Source organism: Mirounga angustirostris, unplaced genomic scaffold (assembly GCF_029215605.1).
Source record: "Mirounga angustirostris isolate CCGP_5_RB_7025 unplaced genomic scaffold, mMirAng1.0.hap1 SCAF_15, whole genome shotgun sequence".
Taxonomy (NCBI): Eukaryota; Metazoa; Chordata; class Mammalia; order Carnivora; family Phocidae; genus Mirounga; species Mirounga angustirostris.
The window spans coordinates 57980501-58006580 of record NW_026991723.1 but is presented as its reverse complement, the minus strand read 5'-3'; the positions used below and the strand labels follow the sequence as shown (position 1 = coordinate 58006580).

The 26080-nt window shown below is 39.8% G+C and overlaps 1 protein-coding gene across 4 annotated transcripts in view; it reads right to left on the bottom strand.

The window, feature by feature from the left end:
- The window catches only part of UNC13B (unc-13 homolog B), a 209075-nt gene that overhangs the window by 73686 nt on the left and 109309 nt on the right, over positions 1-26080 (bottom strand). For 3 of the 4 annotated variants that reach the window (XM_045882623.3, XM_054509271.2, XM_045882624.3), the window contains 2 exons: positions 15070-15384; positions 12506-12596 (listed from right to left, as the gene is read on the bottom strand). In XM_045882623.3, coding sequence (XP_045738579.1) covers positions 12506-12596; positions 15070-15384 — 406 coding nt within the window. Of the gene's footprint in view, positions 1-12505; positions 12597-15069; positions 15385-17533; positions 25541-26080 lie in introns of all 4 variants that reach the window. The other variant, XM_045882625.3, reaches the window with a different exon arrangement.

The following is a 26080-nucleotide window of genomic DNA, read 5'->3' as shown; positions in this document are numbered from 1 at the left end:
TTTGAGCTCTGAGCTTAAGTGGTAGCCATGACTAGTGCTCTGTTTCAGGAAGACAATGCTGGCAGTGTTATACACAATGTAGTCCAAGACAAATAAATAAAAGCAAGGCAACCTTTGGAAGGCTAACACTATAGACTAAGCAGTAGAGAGGACCTGAACACAAAAGGGAACAGAGAAGAGACTTATAAAAGAAATCATGGAGAGAAAAAGAGCAAGGTCTGGCAAATGATCCAATGTGGGAGGCAAGAGAGAAGGAAGAATGACACCATGATTTTGAGTGGGTGACTAGCAGAATGATGGTGATTTCAATACAGAGAACAAAGAACAGAAGAGGCCCAGGAGGGAAGTTTCAAACATTGGAAAATTGTGGTGAAAATAAATAGTAAATAACTAGACATGAAGGGTGGAACCTAAGGGAAAAAGGAGGGTTAGAAATATAGATTTGGGAATTATTTGCTTAGAAAGGCTAGCTGGAAGTCAATTGGATGCCTAGCACAAAAGCCAGGATGAAGCACAGTAGTAGCCATATAGTAGTTGCTCAATTAAGGACTCTGGATTAGAGGCTAAGCAGAGACAGATTTGAGATGGAAAAAAAAAAAAAAAAAAAAAAGCCCAAGGGGAAAACTATAGAAAGAGACGGGCAGGGGCGCCTGGGTGGCTCAGTCGTTAAGCGTCTGCCTTCGGCTCAGGTCATAATCCCAAGTCCTGGGATCGAGCCCCGCATCGGGCTCCCTGCTCCGCGGGGAAGCCTGCTTCTCCCTCTCCCACTCCCCCTGCTTGTGTTCCCTCTCTTGCTGTGTCTCTCTCTGTCAAATAAATAAAAAATCTTTAAAAAAAGAGAGAGACGGGCAGGGAAGGAGATAGGCAAGGTAAAAAAGGAAGGAAGAGAATGGGAAAATCTAGAATAATGGAAGTCACAAAAATAGGAAGTTACAAATAGGAAGTTTCAAAACATACACTGGAATGCTGCAGAGAAAAATGACAATAAAGACCTGAGGAAAGTATCTGGGGAAAAATGAAAATATTTTAATTATTTCTATCTCCCCTCTAACCTATAAACTCCTAAATGATAAGAAAATGTCTTAAAATGGCCCCAACACACCCAGTGGTACCCACTTATTGGTTGGCTTGATTTAAAATGGAATAATTTTATCAGTTGTTTCCTTTTGCATAACTTGAGCAACACGATTTTCTCTCACAGAGGAAGAGTTCCTTCCCAGCGAATATCATCAAATGTTCCCATTGGTTAGATGATCAAACAAGCATCACAAGTCAGAGAAAGTAACAGAAAGCAAGAAGGGCTGCTTTGTTATCTGGAAACAAGTAATTTTTAATTTTATACAGAGGTCAATCAGACTAGTTATATAAGAGTACCCCTCTTTACTCTTTACCTCTTTACTGATACTATGCCCAGAAAATACTGTCAGCTGGAGCTAAGCCTGCTACCAGTATCTGATACCCTCCTCTGACTCTAGGCAAGTCAATGGTATCATGGCATTCCTCAGAGTTGTTTTGATATGCACCTCAGAAACCAGAGCCAAACTCTACCCCTTCAAAAAAGCTGCCCCAATCTCAGGCATAGATGTGACATCTTACAATTCACAAGTTCAGTCACAGCCTAGAACCAGATTTAAGATTTATAGAAGACCAACCACTGATAAACATTCGGATCCAGGCCATAAACACGTCCAGAGCACTTCGGGGGAAAAAAACCTCCTTAGAAATGTTAAGCATGGGCGCCTGGGTGGCTCAGTTGGTTAAGCGACTGCCTTCGGCTCAGGTCATGATCCTGGAGTCCCAGGATCGAGTCCCGCATCGGGCTCCTTGCTCAGCAGGGAGTCTGCTTCTCCCTCTGACCCTCCCCCCTCTCATGCTCTCTCTCTCTCGCTATCTCATTCTCTCTCAAATAAATAAATAAAATCTTAAAAAAAAAAAAAAAAAAAGAAATGTTAAGCATTTCTCCTAATAAGCACCCAAAAGCAGCTCTTAGAAAATGTTCCCACCAGTGCCCTTGGCAGCCTTTGTCCACCTCCCCTAGACTCCTCAGGGTAAGGCATTCCACTGACTTCTTCCTCCCTGGCCCCAGAGAAGCACCAGTATACTAGATAGATAGCCTCCTCTGAGTGACCCTTATAGTTATCCCAGGAACCCCGTGCTACCAAGGAGTCTAGATCCCTATAAAAACCTGAAATCCTATGGCACTGGCTCCTTGCTGCTTTAGCCATCAGAAGCAGTTTCACTGTGTTCCCACTTGGTAGCAAAGGCTCCAGCTGTGGGCAGCAACAACTCTGGCAGGTCACTTAGTCCTAGGCTAGGAAGGTTATGTGTGAGCCCTGAAAACCAACAATGCTCGTAATAACAGGCCTGTTGGTAACTCTCAAGCAATTATTTCTAGAGCTTTACACTTAAAAAATGCATCTTTCAGGGCGCTTGGATGGCTCAGTCGTTAAGTGTCTGCCTTCGGCTCAGGTCATGATCCCAAGGTCCTGGGATTGAGCCCCACGTCGGGCTCCCTGCTCCGCGGGGAGTCTGCTTCTCCCTCTCCCACTCCCCCTGCTTGTGTTCCCTTTCTCGCTGTGTCTCTGTCAAATAAATACATAAAATCTTTAAAAAAAAAAAAATGCATTTTTCTACGATCTCACTAGAATTCTGTAAGAGAGGACAGTTATCCTTAATTTTACAGTTGAGGAGACTGAGAAATAGAAAATAGTGATTTGTTCGAGTTCTCTCAGATTTTAAGATTGACCTACTGCAAGGACCCAATTCTATTTCCAGTTTAGCCACACATTTTAGTAATAAGAGGGATAATTGTAAACAGATACAAAAAACATTGTATATCGTGAATGGGGTCTCCATATACCAGCCTGGCGACATTTCCCACCAACTAGACCTCAGGAAACAGAGACTCACAGGTGACAGACACAGAAGCTTCTTCTATCATCTTCTTTCCCCTTCTGCCTTGAAGGTGTATTAGTTTGCTAGGGCTGCCATAACATAATATTACAGACTGGGTGGTTTAAGCAACAGAAATTTATTTCCTTACAATACTGCAGGCTAGCAGTCCCAAGATCAAGGTGTCAGCAAGGTTAGTTTCTTCTGCAGCCTCTCTCCTTCGCCTCAGATGGCCATCTGCTCTGTCTTCACAAGCTCTTCCATCTGCGTCCTAATCTCTTTTTATAAGAACACCATTCAGACTGGACATGAGACCATCCATATGACTTCAATTTACCATAATTACCTCTTTAAAGGCCCTCTGTCCAAATACAATCACATTCTGAGATACTGGATACTAAGATTTCAACATATGGGGGGGTGCACAATTCAGCCCATAACAGTAAGAAAAGGTGAAATCAGGGTTTTGGGAGTATTATGAATATAAAAAGCAGAAGAAAAAAGGAGACAATCCAGATTCAGAAGCCAGGTACCCTGGTGTTTTCCTTTCCTTTGTAAGGAGACTTTGGAATGGAATAGAAGAAACATACTGGCTGGTCGCTTTAGAGAAAGAGAATTAGGCCAGTCTCAGCTTCCTTCTCTGTTCTGGTCTGCTTCCTAACAGAACATGGGCAGGAGAACCATGTGTGTCCTTTCTGGGTACTAGTGCTCTGTTCAGTGAAGATGGGGGTGGGAAAGGTAGAGGGCCTGTGTTCATGTGTAAAAGAATACATTTTAATTTTTTTTTTTTTTAAGATTTTATTTATTTGAGACAGAGAGAGAGAGAGCACAGAGGGACAGTGACAGGGAGAAGCAGACTCCCTGCTGAGCAGGGAGCCTGATGCAGGGCTCGATCCCAGGACCCTGAGATCACGACCTAAGCTGAAGGCAGACACAACCAGCTGAGCCACCAAGGCACCCCTAAATTTTAATTTCTTAAGGATACCACTATTATCACCCACTCAGCTTCATCTTTGGAACTTCAGTCTACCTAAGATTTTAGTTTTTACCAATGCACATGAATTCCAAGGATTGAGCGAGATTTGTGTATCAGAGGAACAGAAAAGGAGGGATAGACATAGGCTGTAGGGAAAACTGGCAGCTCAAGAGCATGCTTTTGTTACTTACCAACTGGGCAAGCTACTTCAAAACCCTGTAAAAAACAGCTTATTGTTTCAGAGGCACACGTGATGTTGCCAATTTCTCCATAGACAGGCAAGACAAAGAGGAGAAAGAAAGGTTGCAGGTTAGGGAACAATTAAGGCAGAATGTGGGAAATCCAAGAAAGGTCCAAAGAAGTTTAAAAGGAATAGGACTGGGAGATATTTGCAAATCATACATTTGATAAGGGACTTCAATCCAGAATATATTAAGAAATCTTACAACTCAACAATAAAAAGACAGGGTGCCTGGGTGGCTCAGTCAGTTAAATGTCTGCCTTCAGCTCAGGTCATGATCTCAGGGTCCTGGGATCGAGTCCTGTGTTGGGCTCCTTGCTCTGTGGGAAGCCCGCTTCTCCCTCTGCCTGCCACTCCCCCCTACTTGTGCTCTCTCTTTCTCTCTCTGATAAAATCTTCAAAAAAAATAGTAATATCCAATAAGTATGGTTATGATGATAATGATGGTGGCAGCAGTTGAGATCAAAAGGAAAACTGTGATGTAGGTAATAAAGTTTTCATTGAATGAGGAGTTATGGAACAGCTGGGACCTAACTGCAACAAGGAAGGTGAGTATGAGAATAGGTTATGTAAATATCTAGTAATGGCCTGGAACTGGCAGAGACAGACTGAGAAAACTAAGCCTCATTCTTGACCCAGTAATGGGGCATAAAAAAGGCATTACCCCCCCTCCCCCCTTTAGAAAGGGCTTTAGTGGGCACCTGGCTGGCTCAGTCGGTAAAGCATGCAACTCTTGATCTCAGGGACATGAGTTCAAGCCCCACGTTGAGGGTAGAGTTTACTTTTAAAAAAAGGGCGTTAGCAAACAACCAGGTTTTAGTCAGTAGAGAATGTATTGATTCTGGTCTCAGAAGTCAGTAAGAACTCCAGTTTGCAAAGGGCAGAAGGGGCCTGTTGTAGCAACAGCTAGAGCCCTCATCTAAGAGAGCTTTCTCTAGTTTGTGAAGCAGTAGTAGGGCCTGGTCTTGGGTAGGGATCACCACGAAGTTTGAAGACAGATGCTAAAAGCTGTGGTTGAGCGAGGTCTTCAAGTATTCAGGCTTACTACAGGATTTGCATTTCTACAGTGTAAGTAGCACAAGATTAGAAACAATTTAAAAATCCATCAAGAGAGGACAGAGTAGGGCGCCTGGGTGGCTCAGTTGGTTAAGCGACTGCCTTCGGCTCAGGTCATGATCCCAGGGTCCTGGGATAGAGTCCCACATCGGGCTCCCAGCTCAGCGGGAGGCCTGCTTCTCCCTCTCCCACTCCCCCTGCTTGTATTCCTGCTCTCGCTGTCTCTGTCTCTGTCAAATAAATAAATAAAATCTTTAAAAAAAAAAAAAAAAGAGAGGACAGAGTATGTAAATTATAATACATCCACCAGGGGAAATATTACTTAGCTATTAAGAGAATGCAGTAGCTCTATTTAGACTAATAAGGAAAAATCTCCAAGATATGACATTAAATTTTAAAAGGTGAAGGACAATGTTTGTAATATACACACGCATGCATGTGCACACACATGCTTGTAAATGCAGATTATCTGTGGACTGATTCACAAAACACAGGTAACAAAGAGATAGGGGAGACAGGGACTAGAAGCCTGGAAGTTTGAAGTAGGAGGGAAATACTGCATTATACATGTATAAGTTTATGTTTTGTGTAATTTTCTATTTTTACACTTATTACTTATTCAAAACATTCTTTAGTTTTTTAATTGTTAGAGTAGCGATGGTTAGGGAGAGGGCTGACAGATTGAGAAAAAGAAGGGATAACTGGTGGCCTCAATGAGGGCAAAGAGTTGAGGTAGTAAAAGTTAAAGACAGGCAGCTGTGATCAGAGCAAAATCCTGTAGTTTAAAATTACAGAAAGAATGTTTTCCTGGTGCAACTAAGTCTAAGAGATGGGGTCCTCAAAGGTGCTCCACTTGAGCATTCTTCCCCAAGGGATACCCTTTTCAGGACTTCAATAATGGCATGAGAAAAGAACAGAACAGAACTTCGTGAGAGAGAGTGATCTTCCCTGAGAAAATGCTGATGCATCTCTCAGGCTGACCAGCTGCAACCTTGGATCTCATGGGATTGCTCCAGTTAAACACAGGCCTTCTAATCTATTTGCTCAGTTCCATCCCTCCTTACTAAATAAGTCTCTCCTTCAGCTTTCTTTAGCAACCCAAGAGCTTCTGTCAAGGCTTCCTCACGGCCTACCTCCATGTCTTCTCCTTCACTGTCCCTTCCACCTGGAACACCCACCCACCTGCTGCCACCGCAGTCTCTGTTTCTAGAGCTAAGTCTCACCTCCTCCCCCAGATTTTTCTGCAGCTAAGCCAAATAAGGTACAGAATCATATCCATTCCACCCACACTACTAACATTACTGCAATGTCATCAAATACTTATTAAGTACATTTGGCTAGGTACTCAGCCAGCCCAGATACAGAGATGACCCGTATGATCTCTCCCCTCAAGCTGCTTATAGGAATGGCATAAGGGTAGCCAGGTTCCTATGGTAGTTCCTCAAAGCCTATGGAATGCAGTTATCAGCTGAAGAAGTATGAATGTCCCATAAATTTACGGGAAATATTCAAATCACAATCAAAGAAATGCAAATTAAAACAAGGAGATACCATGCTTCTGCCAAGTTGGCAAACATTTTCTAAAATGATAATACTCAGTGTTGATTTGGCACATTCAAATACTCAAAGTACAAATTGGAAACACCTTTCTGAAAACACATGCAGAAGTTTATCAGAAGCCTTTAAAAGGTATATATTCTTTAACTCAGTAATTTATCTGAATCTACTTTGAGAAAGCTAAGTTAAAGAAATAATCAAAATAAAAGATTCATGCACAATGATGCCCATCATAGCACTATTTATAAATTATAAAGAAATATCAGTTATAGAACATCAACATAATGTAATATTATTAATCTAATAATTGTGAAATCATGTTTTCAAAAAATATTTATAACCCAGAATAAAGCTCAAAAAATAAGTGAGAAAAATTTTAAATGCACACATAGTATGGTCTAAATTCATTAACTTTACATTTAATGTATATAAAAATTATGTAAGAAAACATAGCTAATGCCAATAGCTAATATTTTACAGTTAGTAGGCCCTGGAAAAAATTAAAAATACAATTAACTAAGAGATAAATGTATACTTTGGAGTATACATTTTGGAGTATACTTTGGAGTATGCATGTGGAGACTTCTGTGAAAACGATGACAGACTTTTTTGGCTAGGTAAGCATCCATAAAAGGTTGGCTAAACACTCTGCTAGGTTCTATACCGGGCTTTAGAAGACCAGCAATAAAAAGCATAGCCTCAGCAATCAAGGATCTTACAAGTACACAGGAAAGTTAGATCAAACAGTAAACAAGTAACTCCACTACATCATAGTAAATGCCAATCTAGAAAAAGTACGCACAGAGTCTGGAAACTTAACCCCCAAAACTGACACTTGACTGCATTTTAAATGTGAATAAAAATTTAGCTAAGTGGAGAAAGAGAGTATTCCATGCATGGCAAACAGCAAGTACAAAGTCTCCGAGATTTTGAAAAACACAGTCCTTTATGTTGGAAGTGTTGACTAAATAGAGTAGCACAAAGAGCTAAGACCAGAAAGGCATATGAGGTCTGTATCAGTGCTTTTCCAATTCTTTTTGTAGAGGATGTGGTTTTTTTAGTCCAATATGTCATGGACTGATATTTTTTGTCTAAACCCTGTTCAATGAGACTAGGATATTATCGTGCACATGGTATTACAGCAATCCAAAATTGCCTCTAAATGCTCACTTACTTATTTCAATTTCAGTACTTATTTCATCAAAGAGTAGAAACAAACACTTCCTGGGCTGGGCTGGGCTGGTCCATGGACCACACAGGGAGTCACACTGAGCTAGATAATGAAAGTTTTATTTTATCATGAAGGCAATGCGGAGTCACTGAAGTATATTTTTTTTCTGATTTCCTCTTTTTTAAATCATAGTTTTACTAGGTAATTTACAATCCTAAAAAAAAAGGTTCTATTATTCTCCCCATCTTGTGGATTAGGAAAATGTGGCTCATTAAGGTTAAAAAAACTTTCTCACAATGATACACTGAGGAAAAAATATGGCAACTAATATCACAGGCAAGGATTAATTTCCCGAAAACAATAAAAGCTCCTGGGAATAAAAAGTTCAATAGAAAAAAATGGGCAAAGAATATGAATAGACTGTTCACAAAACAGTAAATACTAATAGCCTTTACTTGTATGAAAACATGCTTAACTGTACTAAGATACACAAACTTAAATTCTACTGAGAAAACATTGCCTAGCAGACTAGCAAAAATCCAAAAATTTGAACAAATCACTCTATTGGTGGATTTGGGAAGAAAAAAAAAAGCACCCTTACAACATTACTAGTAGGAGTATAAATTGGTACAGCATCTGTGGAAGGCAGATACCCTTTGGGGTACTCATCAAAGCTGCTCACAAATATCCTTCTCTTTCTCTTTCAAAGTATACTATACTGTTCACTTGAGGTTAAATATGGTTATATGATTTGCTTCAGCCAAGGAAATATGAGCAGAAGTGACATATCATATCTTCTGGGTGGAAGTTTTAAGAACCAGAGTGCAATTTGCTATGTTCTCTTTCATATATCTTTTCTTTCACTCTACCACTCATACTGACAATGTCTTCAATGCAGGCTGTTCCCCCAGTCTGGACTGCAGAGAGAAGACAACTTAAAGCAGAACTCCTGGACATGCAGGATGACAAGCAGCATAAGCAAAATAAACCTTTACTGTTTTAAGCTACTGACAAATGGAGGGCAATGTGGCAATTTTTATCGAATTTATAAATACATATCCCCTCAAATATACTTGCAAAATGACGTATGTAAAATGTGCTCATTTACAACATGGTTTGTTATAGCAAATGACTGGAAACAACCAAATGAACCAAATTAACATCAACAGAATACTAGTTATAATACTTGCAGGACCTTCATACAGCAAAATATTTGTAGCTATGGAGAAAAAATTATCTTAGAGCTAATATGGAAGGATCTCCAAATGAAAAAACAAGATGTTCTCAGTATGTGTACCAATTTTGTTTTAAAAAAAAAAAAAAGAGTGGGGGTTACAATATATATTCATATTTTCTTGCACTTGCACAAAGCAACTCTAGAGCAATAAGAAACTAACAATTATTACATTGGACAGAGCATTAAAGGGTGACTAGGTGGAACTTCCAATTACTCAGGAAAAAAAATTTGGGGTGCTGTACTTAACTTCCTAATGTCACAACCTCAATAAGTCAAGCAAATCTCATGTTAAGCATAAATAGTGTACTTCTATCTCTATCTGACACCCTTCATTAAACTCTGGCTTATCTTTATCCTCTTGGCCACATCTAATCAGCTTCTAGTTACATTACCTGTGTTAAGAATATATTTACTGTTGTTCTCTTATTCAATTAAGTAGCAATGGTTCTTGGTTACTCTTAAATAAACCATGCTTTTCCCTAAATGATTCCAAGCTTCGGCAACTGTTTTTAGCTATTCTTTTTGAGACTCCAAATTGCCTCTTAAAAAGAAGAAAATCATAACAAACTGTGTCTGCTCCAATATATTCTTGTTTTTCTCATTCAGAACTTTTAAGTGAATGTTATTTGTTTTACTTTCCTTTATAATAAGAATTATGAGACCCTTACTTATGGGGAAAATTAGAAATAAAAAGTTCGTATTATAACAGACTCCATAAATGTTCACTTTAAATGTTTATCTCATGTCAATCTAGATCAACAGACTCCAAATCTAAAACCTACATACATGTATAACTGTATTAGTACATTCATTACATTATAAAAATGTAAAAAGCATAAAGGAAACAATTTAAGATTTATTAATGATAAAAAATATTTTTTGCTGTCACTAGAAGTACCAGCAGTAATAACATTTTTAGTGAAAGCAATGTGATGCAATATGCGTCATTATTTTTTAAATCTTGGTTTAACATTTTGTTATAGAATTATTTGAAGGACTGGTTCCACTTTCAATTACTTCAATACTTGGTTTTCAAAGCTGTCAAAAAGATACAGATACATCAGTCAAATGAAAGATGTGCAATTGGTTCCTACATAGCAATTATTCAAAGATTTTGTTGAAATTTGGCTAATTAAATTCTCATTTTCTCTGATATCTTCCCAAATATTTTTAACAAATAAGTTCAAACCTCACTGAAAATTTTCATTAGAAATATTTTTAAATATGTTAATAGTTTCTTTTTTTTAAGATTTTATTTATTTATTTGACAGAGAGATAGCGAGAGCAGGAACACAAGCAGGGGGAGTGTGAGAGGGAGAAGCAGGCTCCCCACTGAGCAGGGAGCCCGATGCGGGGCTCGATCCCAGGACCCTGGGATCATGACCTGAGCTGAAGGCAGACGCTTAACGACTGAGACACCCAGGGGCTCCATAAACATGTTAACAGTTTCTTTCCAAGATTTTAGAATATGCAGTTATGGGTTTTTATAGGTAACAGTCATTGTTTCTGATAAAAAAAAAACACACACACACACACAAAAGAAAGCATTTTCAAACATCTGTATTCAAAGCAGCTACCTTTTCAATCATTATTAAAACATTATCTTCTCTCTGAAGGGTCAAATTAGCAGTGCTTGTAAGAAGCTAGAACAGGGCGCCTGGGTGGCTCAGTCGTTAAGCGTCTGCCGTCTGCCTTCGGCTCAGGTTCAGGTCATGATCCCAAGGGTCCTGGGATCGAGCTGTGCATTGGGCTCCCTGCTCCTCGGGAAGCCTGCTTCTCCCTCCCTCACTCCCCCTGCTTGTGTTCCCTCTCTCGCGCTGTCTCTCTCTGTCAAATAAATAAATAAAATCTTAAAAAAAAAAAAAGCTAGAACAATATGAGCAACAAAATAAATGATAATGATTATAACTGTAAAATGCAATACATTATATAATAAATTAGGTATCCATGAGTCCATAGTGATATAAATAAATTGATGGGAGAAAAGGGAAATCTCTTCCTTACAGGAGAATGCCAACTGATGAATGTAGAAAGTATACTGGAAATAGAAAGTTACCATTTGGCAGCCACCACTAGTGATGGTAGATTCAGAGAGAAGTCATCAATGGATGCTTAGCTCATAGGTAGAGATGCAATGAGGAATAAGATATTGGCACAGTCTCAGAGTACACAAAACACGTACCAGTTACATCAATTACAAAAGGAAAAAAAGATGTCTTGACAGGTTGGAAACCTGGCCAATAAAAACTTAAGTAGGTGATTGAGATTAATATTAAGAAGGGTAGCACATGTTGACACATGTACTTTCTGATACAATTCATTAAAAAGAGCCCAACATCATTTTTATGTAATTCTTGCCAAGAAAGCATGGCCTGAGTCTGAGCATGAGGAAACACTGGATGGACCCCAAATGAAGAACATGCTACAAAATAAAAGGCTTGTACCATCTGTCCAAGATAAAACTGAAGAACTGTTCCTGATTAAAGGAGACTAAAGAGGTATGACCACTAAATGCGACATGTCAGCCTGGATTGTATCCTGGACCAGGAAAGAAAAGAGACATTGTTGGGACAGCTGGCAAAATTTGTATGGTGTTTTGATGATGGTGTTGCCATTGTTGATTTCCTCCTGTGGATAGTTACATTATAGTTATATAGGAGAGTAGCCTTGGTTTTTTGGGAAATACAAATAGGACTATTTAGGAGTAACACATCATCTCTTCAACTTTTTCTTAAATGGTTCAGAAAAAGATTAATCATAATAGATGGAGGGTGATGAAGCAACTGTGGTAATGTCAACTATTGGGGCATCTTGGCAAGAAAGATCTAAGAGTTCTTTATACTGCTATTTTGGCAACTTTTCCCTAAGTCTGGAAGTATTTCAAAATAAATTATTTTTCAAGTGTCTTTACACATGTGAGCATGCTTGCATTTTTAATATCTGCCAGGTATTATACTACTGACAGCCCCTTGTCATCATTTAAAAACATCCTCCATCACAAAGGCCCTCTGTAATAGGCCAGCCCAGTGGCCTTGAACTGGGTAGCCAAGGGAGACAACGGACTCTAAAAGGCTTTATAATGGTTCCCTGTCCTAAGCTTAAAATAAAATGGCCTCAAAGTGACAATGGTACTGAAAATAACATATAACTTAACCTTCAGGCTCTCAACCCACTAGGTCTATTTGATTTCCATTAATCAGCATAGAAGGAAGCCAACAACCACCTCCCATCCCTTAAGGCTCTAACTTACTTGTCATGCATTCCCAGAAGCACACTATAAGATGACTAATCACTGACTGCTTCTTCAGCACCATATGTCTCCAAATTTCAAAGGAAAAATTGTCCCAACTAGTACTAGAAAAACAGATTTCCTACCTCCTGCAGCCGGAGTCGGACCTTGGTAACTGCTCGGATCCAGTGTGCTCTGGCTTGGGTAAATGGCGAAGAAGCATTTTCCTCAGGAAAACTTGAAACAAAGAAAAGAATGTTTCTTTAAAAATAGCCCAGGGCATGGTCCCGGGGTCCTGGGATCGAGCCCCACGACCACCTCCCTGCTCACCTCCCTGCTCGGCAGGAAGCCTGCTTCTCCCTCTCCCACTCCGCCTGCTTGTGTTCCCTCTCTCTCTCGCTGTGTCTCTGTCAATAAATAAATAAAATCTTTAAAAAAAAAAAAAAAAATAGCCCAGGCCATAGGGTGACTGCTCAAGGCAAAACTGCCAAATCTTAAGTAAAATGGTCTGTATTCATGCCTAGACTTGTTTCATGAGTCAGGCCACTAAACAGCATAGTCCTAAATAAACAATGTGGGGAAAAAATGCTCTCTAAAATGACAGCTCCTTTTACCTTTTTATCCATTCCCACTCTTCTTTCCCCATTTTTCACTCACCCAATGAGCCAGCTCACTGGGTCAGGTTTCAGGATTCTAGTAAAAGCAATGGCAAGGGCCCTGAGTCAATGTTAGCACAAAAACTACGCAGACATGTGGACTAATCCTTGCGCCTTACCTCTCAAGACCACCAGTCTCCCTTGGGTGTTCTACATGTCATCCATCCTTAGGGCAGAATTTTGTTCCTGCAAACCCTTCCTGCTCCACTAAGAATTTTGGAAGGCTTACCAATTCCTAGACTACAACAAAAATGCTAAGGAAAAAAAGCCCAGCCCTTTTCCTACCATGGTCTTGTTCCTTGAGCTGCCTTAGGGACACCCTCAATGAAACAACAATAAATGTAACAAAGTAGTTTTGAGACAGAAACACTTTGCTGTATTAGAACAAATCATCCTCTAGATTCTTAACTGTGGAATAGTGGTCAATTCTTGGTGACAATGCTTCTCCTCTCTCCCACTGAGGTCTAGTGCCAAGGCAGCAAATAAGCATCCACCATCTAGATATCTGAAATATAGGTCAAGCTCTGACGCCATCCAACTGTATCAACTGTTTTAAAATATTGTGGGCACTGCTGACCAAGGTAGAACTGGACTTCACTTACACAGCTAGGATCTGAAAGGACACAGCCAGTAGAGAAGGACAAATACTCGTGCTAGGCCCTTCTGCTGCTCTACCAAGAATTCTACCCAGACAATAGCATCTGCCAAATCTAAGGTCTACAAAGAGCCATTTTTCACTGGGTCATCAACCACACCTCTTGGATGTCTTGTCTATCAGATGAACCACCACCAATGACTAAAGATCAGGAAAAAGTAAGGAGAAAAGAAAATAAGTTTATATCTTCAGTGGTGGAGTAAATACACCAACAATTCTTCAAACTTCTACCACTTATAACTGCACTCACTGCTCTGACCTTTTGGTGGAGGCTTTATTTATAGACCTTGAAATTTGAGAATTCAAGTCACACCTAGCCCTTATCACTCTACCCCAGTGGTTTTCAACTGGGGGCAGTTTTGCCCTCCATGGGAAATCTGACAACAACTGGAGACATTTTTGGTTGTCACAACTGATGGTTGCTACAAGCATGTAGTACAGAGGCCAGGGATGCCACCATACATTCCACAATGCCCACAATAGCTCCTCGTAACAAAGAATTATCTGGTCCCAAATGTCAGTAGTGCCAAGACTGAAAAATCGCACTCTGCCCCAACCTATGAGCAAATCTACTGACCAATTCAGCTCAGTATCAATAACACTCAAACACTGTACTAAGCTTCATTATAAGACTGTTAAAAAGACAAGTTTAAAATTTTTCTTCTTATGGGTAACAATTAATTCCAGACACACTGCTAGACCCTGGGGAAGCAGAAGGGTGAGTTTGATCTGGCTTTTAGACCAATTCTTTCTTTACTCTGTCCTGGTTTTCTCCACCAGGAAAAAACAAAACAAAACAATGCTCACATAAGAATTTTAAACATTAGGGGCGCCTTGGTAGCTCAGTTGGTTAAGCAACTGCCTTTGGCTCAGGTCATGATCCCGGAGTCCTGGGATCGAGTCTCACATCGGGCTCCTGGCTCAGCAGGGAGCCTGCTTCTCCCTCTGACCCTCTCCCCTCTCATGCTGTTTCTTTCTCGCTCACTCTCTAATAAATAAATAAAAATAAAATCTTAAAAAAATTTTTTTTAAACATTAATAGGCTGGGAAGCCTATTTCATCCAAAGCAGCTCCTTTTAATGAAGTTGTGGGGCTTAGATCAGTTCCAGACTCAGAGGCTACCAAAAATAGGTCAATTAGTAGGCCAATAACTACAGATTCAAGGCGGCCTAATACACTGCAGCTAACTACAAAGAACCCAAGTGTTCTTCAGAGATCCTCAAAATATTTAGGGAATTATACCAAAAATCAAAGGAAGCAGCGCAGAGCTAAACCTCAGTATCCTGGATCACTACCATATCCACCTGTAGGGAAACAAATGAAAAGCACTTACACCCAGAAATACCACAGGCAGGTACTGAGGAAACCACGTGAACTCCTCAAGGCAGCCATCACCTACCTCTCCTGGGGGCTTAGGATGTGGTCTTTGTGTAGCACCAGATCTGGGGGAGGATGGATTGTGGCATCTTCTTTCCTCTCCTTGGGTTCACAGGCTCTCCCCTTCTCTTCTTCACCTGTCACCTCCAAGGCTTTCTCTTGTTCTCCAAAACCCGCATGGCCATCTCTAGAGAAGCTATCAGAGCTGTGGCACGAATTAATGGAGTCCCTCTCCCGACGGTCATCATCTTGTTCGTGACACTGGTCTAGTTCACTCAACTGAGAGCTTCCTTGACTCACATTACAGGAGGAGCCATACCTACTACTGCTGGTGGGGCTGTGAGAATGAGAGGAAGACAGATGAGTACGTACATGCAAACTAGGGACGAGGACAAAAGTAATGGATAAATCCAGAAATAATGATTCTTTCAGTGGCAAGAATCACAAATAGGAGGTTCCTGGGAAGACAGGACCAAACTTCACAATCTAGAAGAACTAGTTTCTAGTCAGCAGAAGCACAAAGGAAAAACAATACAACCAATACAACATGCTGGATTCTCTAATAGCACTTAACCTCAACCTGTGAAAGACTTTGAAGCATATTTGTCTGAAAGTGATTTTTGTAAGCAGGGGCTTAACCTTAATTATTAAGAATTACTAAATATAAAAGTAGCCTCTTGTCTACACCTAATATTCTTTACCCGGATTCTAAAGAAACTTATCCAGTGGCTGTGATTAAAGTTTTCTAATTTCCATAAAGTAAAATGGATGAACTCTACTCCCTTTTTTTATTATTTACTAAATTGATGCCCCTTTTCTTCCTCTATAATTGTAAATGTGAATGTCTGTTCCTTAGGATGAGCAAAGGAGATTGGTAATGTTCCTTCAATTATCTCGCAGCTATCTACATAATGAGGTAATGGAAACCATTAGGAGATGAAATCTATTACCAAAAAAATTCCTCTGGGGAATGGTCTCATCAACATGAATGTTACAACAATATCCCTGGCAGCACAGGGAATGTCCCAAAGATAAACTTGCCCACCTGTAACAGTTGCTCTCAGGACATGGCTCGTTTGCGATAAAGTGGACAAAATCCCAACTCCTGGCTCTGGGTCAGGACCATAATAATGCATTTCTATACCTGAAGAGAGGTCAGCCCAACCCTTTCTCAATCACCTGAATTCCCATACCCAGAAAGGAAATTTGTTCCCCTGCTATGAGAGATAGCACCTATAGCAGAGAAAGTGGGAGTGAATCATGATTAGAAAGAAGAGCAGTATCCACAAGTTACTCCCTTGAGCCGTATACTGAATTTAAGGCTGTCAGTCCTACTCAAGATAGAGGTTCTAGGCGTTGGTCTGTAAGATCTATCCCAGCTCATAGGGATAGTTCTATCCCAAGTCAGGGGCCCCCCTTTCACTTCCGATATTCTGCTTTCTAGAAAGCCTCCATGCAAAAGGACAAAGATCCTTGCCACAGAGTCAAGCCTTTAACTAAAGCGTTTATGTTCACCCTTGACTAAATGAAGATAAATCATTGTTGTTTCCCAGGGATATTTTCTCTATGGTGCCTCCCAATTACCTGGTATTTTCAGGCTAATTTCTGATCCTTTGTCCCATGGCAGCAGGACAGGTACCAGGTCACTGTTATGAACAGTTCCTAACACATGTGTATACACACATACACACACACACACAATCTCTAAAACCAGCCACTTTGGACAGGTTTGGGCAAGAGGTCCTGGCAGCATTCTTAAGCTGTACTGTATTTGGTGCTTCTTCTTAGGGGAAATAACAGGATCTTTTCCATATGGACCCAGCACAATGCTCCAGAATAAAGAACTACAGCAAATGATAGCCTTAAGCTCCTGTGACACTTTACTCAAAGCATTTACCAGACACCAGTCTTAAGGGTACGAAAAGGCAAAGACTGAAAGAAGCTATGCAAATCCATGTGGAATAGGATATAGAATATAAATTATCCCAACCTTTGCATCTTGCATTTTACTTAATAACCTCATTGCCACTGGAGAAAGCATCTTAGAAAACTTGGAAAGGCAAAGCACAGTAGATCTCTCCCAGCTAGTATAGATGTAAGTGCTGAAGGCCCAAGGAAGCATCCTAGCCTATCATTAATATATGCCACACTACTACTTGCTGCCTCTTCCTGCCCTCCATTCTCCATTCCACTTTACACAAGGCAGAGCAAACCAGAGGGAGTAAATCCCAGGGCCCAGCCTTTCCGTTAGCAGTAAATTCCTTCTCCCAATAAATGAATTACATTTGGCACTAGAGAGATGGGAGAGGATGAAAAGACCCACACATTATTTCTTGTTACTTAACCTCTAATTAACATGAAGCTCAGATGCTAGGAAAGACATAGGAAAAATAAAAAGCAGGCTACCATTAGACTACCACTAAGTCACTGCATCATAAATGGTCAATTTCTTAAAATCATTTATGATGCTTAGGTTGAGAACAGGCCTTTTGTCGGTCTTTGGTTCCTTGATGCCATGGAGAGTAACTGGCTGCTGTATGTTTGAAAGAGAGTCAGTACTAGCAGGCATCACCTCCTCCTTTTGAGTTTCTGGCTGGTGAAGTAGCTCAGTAACAGTGCAGTGTTCTTCCTTATGACTCCCTGAAGGATAGGTGGAGCTAGAAAGGTTGTCTTTGGAACCCCAGTGTTCTCCTGATGCTGAGACTTCCTGCTGGTTTTCCATTTCTCCAGGCCCTGAAAACTCATGAGCACATATACTTGGCCTGGTCTCCTGCTGCTCAGAGGTCCCAGAGGGTTGAGTAGCTGGCTCAGCATTAGCCTCAGACATTTGAGAAGACTCTAAAGCTTTGTCAACCTCCCTAGCGTTAAGGTCCTGATCACTGCTGATAACCAAAGCTGGAGAAGAGAATTCTGCAGGCGTTTGTTCAGGGCCCCCTTTGTTCTCTTTTGGCCATGTGAATGAAAGATCCAGCTTCTTTCCAAACCTTAGTTTTAGATCATTTGCAATTATATTCCTTTTCCCCTCATTACCTCCCTCAAATAGAGTTGACAACTTTTTAAAACTGGCCATTAAACCAGGCTCTGCTGCTCTATCGCCAGAGGAAGGAGATGGGGAAAAGAAAGAGCTCAGTGGTTTCCCACAGTCAGTGGCAGAGGATGGGAAATGGAATTTTGGCCAATTGGTCATGTTTGGGATCTCAAAATGAGGTCTTGGCTGCTCTGTTTCCTGGAGGACTGCAGGTAGATCTTTCTGGGTATCGAGTATCCCATAACTTTCTTTGGCACAAAGAGCAGGTTCCTCTAGCACAGGGTGGGAAAGGTATCCTTGGGTTTCTGGTGTGGCACTCTGGCCAACACTTGCCTCACTGAACAGTGCAGTACTGGTTTCCAGTGAACTGGCTGCCTGTAGTTCCAAGAAGTCTTGGTTTGTGGAGGCAGACTGCATAGCTGGCTTTGCCTTAAGAGGAATAGGTGGCGGAACCGGAGGAGGAAGCTCTTTGGCAATACAGGTAGGATCTGAATCCAAATGTGATGGCAATGGGATATGCTCTGCTTCCAGTGATGCCTCTGTGTCTGTGCCCTGCAACAACCCCATGTCTCCTTCATCACTCAGAGACAATACTCCTTGCCCAGCATCGTCCCCTGAAACAGAAGGTGCAGCCCCAATTATTTCAGAATCTTGGGGTTCTAGAATATTGTCAGGGATATTATTGTTTTCCATTTCAGTTGTTGGTTTAGTATCATCTGTCAGGGTCTCTGAGTCTGACTTTGCACTAACTACAGTCATTGTACAGTCACTGAGAGTAGATTCTGAATTGAGTGCTGAAGAGGAAGCTTCTCTCCACAGATTTTCTGGAGGTACTGATCCTACAGTATCTCCGCAACTACCATATTGAGGCCATGCAGTAGGTGGGATAGGTGATTCTTGTTTGTATGTGTCTGGTTTGGGACTTTTAAAAATTCCAAATAACTCACCTTTGAGGGACTGAGATGATGCACCAGAAGAAAGAGAGAAAAAGGAGTTTTTCTTTGGTGGTTTAGGAGAGGAGAAAAGTCCAGAGAAAGTTTTGGGAGGTTCAATTAAGCACCCAGAGAAAGATTTCACTTTTGTCACAAACCCTGAAAGCACTTCTACTGAGGAGCCCAACACTGATTTGTCTTCCTCTTTATCTGCCTCTCTACTCTGGAGGTGCCTTGTACACCCTGGCTCCACAGAGGAAGAGGTTGGCTCCGGGATCTGTGTTAAGACCTCATCAGGGGCCTTTTCCAATGGCAAGTTTAAGAGGTCACCAGTAAATCTTTCATTTTGGTGGTGGTTAGTACAAGTGTCTGAATTGTTGAGCTTTTCAGTCAAACGGTTATCATGTGGAAAAGACTTGGCCAATGAGCCACTAGGGAAGGCTTCCTGTATGAAAGGTTCTTCTTCACAAGGAGCTACCCCAAGGGTCTCTGGACCAATGAGCAGTGTTTCAGTCTGTGCCTGAAATTCTGGTGAATGAGGAACAATGTCATTTTGCAACTGATTCATCTGGAAATCTGCTAAAGATGTCCCTAGTCCGTTCCTAGAATCTAGTTTTCCCTGATAGTCCTTCTCTACATTGAGCACATCTGTAAGGGAAGTAACCCCGATGGTGTTGCTAATGGAAACACAAGGAGCCATTTGCTGTTCATGAACCACCTCCTGGACTATACTATCTCTATTGCCACTGGAACCTTCTCCAGTTCTTGTGCCACCCATGTCTACAAAAACACTTGGCTTCTTACAGGGCTGGGAAGTCACTGGAGCAACAGTTGAAAGGCTGTGTTTTTCCCCAGAAGTCTGCTGCTTTCCATCCGAAAATGGTAAGTTGAAGAAACTAAAAGAGCTATTACGAGAGGCATCCTTCTTGCTGCTTGAGTTAGTAGTGGAAAAAAAGGAAGGAAGTGTAAACAGCCCTTCTGCTTGAGATTTGGTTCTCAGTAGAGGAGCAGAGGCTCTGTTCTCAGATTTTTCAGATCCAGTCAGGAAAGAAAATACACTCTTTCTGGTGGGCAACTCTGGTTGAGAGGGAGAGGTTGTGGGAGTTGAATAACTCCAGTGTTGGTTGGAAAAATGATCTTGTTCCTTTGAATTTCTTGGGCTGAGAATATCAAAAGATAATTCATTACTTCTTGAAACTTCTGTCACTGTAGACACACCACTAGTTTTTATTGAAGAATCTCTGGAAGACTCTTCAAGACAATTTGCTGAGAAAGACTGACTTGGTGATTGCTGGATTAGGTAGTCTCTGGAATGTACCTCTTCCTCAGTCAAATTATTACTCTGTATATCCCTAGTCGATGGTTCTTTTAGCCCACTGTCATCAATAGTAATCTGCTTGTTCAGACTCCTAACTCGAACCTTCCTTTTAGAGGCAACTGGTGTAGCAGAAAAGTTCCCAACATCCTGGATAATTAGCTGTGCAGGATTAGGACTTGATTTGACTTCATCCTTATTAACCGATGAAGAAACAGACATATTTTCAGTTGTCTGTATAGAAGATGCATTGGTTTTAAATAAATCCCCAAGGGTACCAAAAAAATTAGAAACACCAGGAGATTCATTCTTTTGCTGAGAAGGTATCTTTCTATTTTTATCACCATTCTTTTCTAAATTTGGTGGTCCTTCTTTATTCACCTGGGTTTTAAAGAGGTTCAAAAATCCAGATGCCTGTTTTCCATTTGATACTGTACTTACTAAAGAGTCTTCTCCCCGACCAAAGAGTTTCAATGCACTTTTAAATAATGTTCTCTCAGACTCTTTGGAAGACTGGTCCTGAGGAATCTCACAGTTCTTGGGTTCATCCCTACTAAACTGTGATGCAAGAGGAACTGAAATAGAGTCAACTGTAATTATTTCATTATCTTCTATATCTGATTTAGCCTGAGGAGTTGTTTGGCTTACCTGGATAACAGATTTTAACAAACTTTGTTTTTTTACCTGAAAACTTTTATTTAAAGGGAATTCTTGCTTCATACTTTTAATAATTTCTGGTTGCTGCACATTGGATACTATTTGTCTTTCTAAATCCTTCTTGAGAAGACTTTCTTCTTTATCTTGGGAGTTACTCTCTAATTGTTTATTCAAGATTAATGACTGAAGACCATTATTTGTGAGCTCTGCCAAGTCTGACTGCTGATCCATTTTCTTCATGACCAAAGACTCTAAGGATTCATTCTCAACAAAATACAAAGTATTTCCAACTAAAGCAGAAAATAATGAAGTCACTTTGTTCAATGATGACATTTCTCCTGTTTGCTGTGGACTATTAGTCATATTTTCAGGATGAACCAAAGAGGTAGCCTCTTCAGAAGACTGAACCCAATGTAAACGAGAAGGGTAAACTAATGAATCCTTTGCTGGAGACTGGTTCTTATCTCCTTCTATAAAATGACTTTTATTTAAGTCGTGATTTCCAATAGTTTGGGGCTGATTCCTGAGATCCAATATATATTCAAAGTCTTCAGAACCACATACCCTTTCTTCAAAAGATCCAAAATTTCCTTTAAACTTCTTAAGATTATAGCCTGAAAAATCTAACGGTTGATCCTTTTGGCCACAACCTGACTCTTCAAATACTTGTGAAAAGGTTCCTAAATTTAGATACACTGGTCCCTCACTTCTTGGCAAAACTACAGATAAATCAAGAGGGTCATCAATTGGTTCCTCTTTAACACACCAGAATAATTCATCTTCCTTAAAACCATAGGCAGAAATAATGCTGTCATCCAACATAATACTTGATAGATCATTTGTCTGTAAACCACAATTCAAATACTCTTGATAAGAACAATCAGGTATAAATAAATATGCATACTGCCCAGTAGAATCAGTGAGGAGATAATACATATACTGACCATCATGGAACATATAATATCCATAATCTCCATCTTCTGATGGCCACCACACTCCACTTTCAAGACATGACAACCATTCTTGGTATTCATAACCAACACTTGAAAAAACAAAGTTTTCATCCATTCTTAATAATTCTTGATCAACTATGGAACATGTAGTCTTCTCATAACCTGAAGAACAACTTAAATCAATGGGTAATTCTTCTAGTGAATTCTTCGTCTCATTAATTGGAAAATAAGAATTTCCATATAATGAGTGAGCTGCCCACATATCACTTAATAAGTTATCTTCATTAAATGCTAACTGCTCCAATGATTCATATGGTAAGTCACGCCAAATGACACTGTTTGGATTTGTTTTCCACTCCAAGACATTTGCATTTTGATCCTTTTGGCAAAAATTTATTGCCGAATTTTCTGAGTCAGGCCACAAGAAAACGTCACCTGATGGGAATGCATTTTGATTTAACATATAATAAACTGGCTGAAGTTTTCTGGAATTTTTGGAGAAATCTTTTATATCAGAGTCCCATTCATAACAGAAAGTATTATTCATCTCTTCAAAAGCCTGATAGTGGTTTGATATATTAAGAATGTTAGTATTTAATATAGATGGATTTAACTTGTTTGAATTTTCATGTATTTTCGCCTTAAGAACATGGTGTGGTGTCAGCCTCTCAGCCAGAGATTCCTCTAAGAGGCCCCGCTGAGTGCTTGGAGCACAGTGAAATACCCTGTTCTCAGAAGAGGGGCAGTTGGTTTCCTTTTGCTGTTTCTTCCATGTGGGAGGGCAATGATGACTATCAACCCAAGCATCACATAACGGTATATTTTCTTTAGGTAAAGATACAAAGCTTTTTATAAAGCCAGATGTTTCTTCTTTTTCAACATGGTTCTTCTGGTTTCCAGAAGTCACACATGAAGTAACAGGGATCTCCTCCAAAGATAAATGTTTATTTCCATTCAAACTTTTTATGTTGCCTAAAGACATGGACCTTGCTTCATCTGGTTTATGAACAGTCACACTGTTATTGGATATCAGGTTAAATATTCCAGAGAGTAAGCCTGGGGTATTATTCTTATGATGAGAATCATCACTCTTCAAATTTAATTCTTGTTGACTAGACAAATTTTCGAGAGAAGAAAACCTGTTAAACAGACCAGAAAGGAGGCCTCCTTGGGTTCTTGTCTTGGAAGCTTTATCTACAAGTCTATCTTCATTAATTTCATTAACCAAGGTGGATTCTGAAATGGTAGTAGATGCTAATGAACAGTCTGATACTGTTAAAGATGTCATTTGTGTAAGAGTTTTACTTTCTTTTGAAGAATCTGAAGGAATATATTCTTTGGACACAATTCCAAGGGAGGCTGAGGTATCTCTGTGACAGTTATCTACTGCTGCGTGGTCACTTGAATTTAATTTCTCTATGTTCCCAAATTCCCCAAGATCATTACTAATAATTGGAACTGAATTAGTCTTTATTTTATTAAGTGTGTCATCTTCAGGAAAATTTATCTGGTCGTTTTTATTACATGTTTCTGTATCATCAAATTTCCCTAAATTATTATGAATATTTGGAACTGAACTAGATTTTATTAAACCAAGTTTGGCATTTTCATGGCAGTTTCTCTGGATCTCTTCATCAATGGTTACTGCTGAATCAGGAAATCTCTCGTCAGTGACAGTGTTATGGCTGTCAGTGAAAGGAAATTTAAATGAAGGAAAAATGCTTCCTTTCTCTCCTAACTCCTGCTTTTCAGAATGACTAAGAACTCTGAAAAATGGAATATGTAGTTTTCCACTAAAGGAAAAGGAATGTCCATCTTTCTTAGGGTCCCTCTCCCACCCATCCTCCTCCGACTGGTGAATTTTCATAGATTCTGACAAAGTTTCCTTTGAACAGGTCTCAGGTGAATTGAGCAAAAACTGGCTAAATGATTTTCTGAGTGGCTCAAGAAAATCATCATCACTAGTAACTTTGTCCCCTTCTAATGGCTTTGAAGAAGACTCTTTATTTGCAGTTGTACTTCCAGTTATACAAGGTTGTCCTCGAGTGTCTTTAGCACATATTTTTGGTTGATCTGGTAATAGAGACAGATCTACACAGGGTTTTATTTCCAAGAGACTCTCAATATCAACATTTTTATTTGCAGAACCGCCTAAGTTTGAAGGTTCATTGGCCGCTGGGGAAGACAACAACAAATCCTCACTTGTGGGCATTTGGGTTGAGCTTGTATTTTCTCCATCATTCCTACCGAGAGTGATAATACTACTGTTATTGCCAAGAGGGTCTTCCCTTTGATTTGACTCTGATCCACACTCAAAAAAGTTTTCCTTTCTTATTGGCTTGTTCTGGCCATCATCTTTTTTGGTTTCATCCTTTTCTGAAAAGATCTTTAATGGATTTAGCATGCTAAAAACAGACTTTATAACTGAACTCTGACTCTGTGGAGTGGAGTCCCTTCCAACAGTCTCTGTTACATCCTGAAAGCTTATATTTCCAGTTTTACTCCCTGTGTGCTCATTTTCAGAGGTTTTGTCATTTCTGCCAAAATCCTTATTATCAACTGCTTGAGAGGATAATGGAGATTGCATGGAAAGATCCTTCCCCAATACTGACTCGGCTCTGGGTTTAGATCCTGAATGAACTGTCTCTATTTGATTAAGAGTTTCTGTTTTCTCTGGAACTAAAGAAACCAGCTTTTCCACAGAGGTTGTTAGATGCTTTGTGCCCGAACCCACTTTTTCTGTGAGTGAACTGAACAAAAAACCAACAGCACATTTCACTCCATTCAGCTCAGGGAAAGAGATGGCCTTATCCTTGTCATTCTTGACAATGTTTGAAGGTGGCATTTGATCCCCAGGCATTTTCTGTTCCTCATTATCAACAGTACTGTTGTGTTTAAGTGACTTTTTAGTTTTTGAAAGGGAACCAAATCTATTAATCTCTTCTTCCTTCTCTGCTAAATATTCTGATACTGTTTCTACCAAACACTGAAGCTCATCCATTGTATCAACACAGTCCTTCTTGGGTTCCTCAAGAGAGGAAGGGGTCATCTCTTCCATGGGGCACCCAGACAGATCTCCAAGTGTTTTTGCATCACAATTCACCTTTGGTAATGAGAATACTGGACATGTTACATGATATTCTTCAGGTAAGCCTCCAATATGATGGACATTGGATGGAGGACTTGTTGGTGACAGTAAACCTTCCTGTATATCAGTAAGAGGAGAACTCAGAAGTTCATCAGAAGTACTGCTAGTAGAATCTTCAAGAATATCTAATGGAGTGAAATTAGTGACATGCTGGTTTAAGCCAGATGACTTTTCACAGTTCTTAAAACAATCAGAAAGATCATAATCATGATTTTGCAACTTAGTGGTCCACGTGCCACTCTTAACCACAAAAGCATTTTTATAAGGGCACAAAATTGGGTAATTTTGTTTCTTTTTTTCAATGTGGCAAATGTTACACTTTTCAGTGTTAGGATATGTACTTTCCAAGTCAGTCTTAGTTCCTGATCTATCACCATACTGTCTTCTTTCACGGTCTCCAAAATGATGGTATAACGACTTGTTTTTCCTTCTATCTATTGTATCATATTTCTGAGGATATCTGGAGAACACAGATGTTTCAAACTTACGGTCAAAATTAAAGGCAGCAGAATATTCAATTTCTTGACCCTGAGGTGGTATCTTTTTCCAATTCTTGTACTTCAGTTGTTCTTGTTGGTTGCAATATTTATCAGTTTTTGAAAGAGCTCTAATTTCTTTTACTTCTGCTTCCTTTACGTTACTGCTTTCTAGAAACTCTTGTGTTATTTTCCCCTCTCTCTCCTCATATATATTTTCTTGCTCTTCATAGTCAACACCAGAGAAAGCTGAAATAATCCTAATTTTGTCATTTTGGGCCTGCAAACCTTGTCTGATGTAAAAGAATAAAATCAGAGGAATAGTAAGGCAAAGAAAAGAGAAGGAAAAGGGAAAAGGAAGAAACAAATTATAAAATTTAGTGCATGTTCAACGAGAAAACTAAAATAAAATTGTCAATATGATAAAAACCATTCAGACTGAAAAAATATGATAAAGAAATCTCTATGTTCTTAAATCAATATTAAAGCAATTTAATCAGAGTTTTTCCACATCAGAAAAAGAA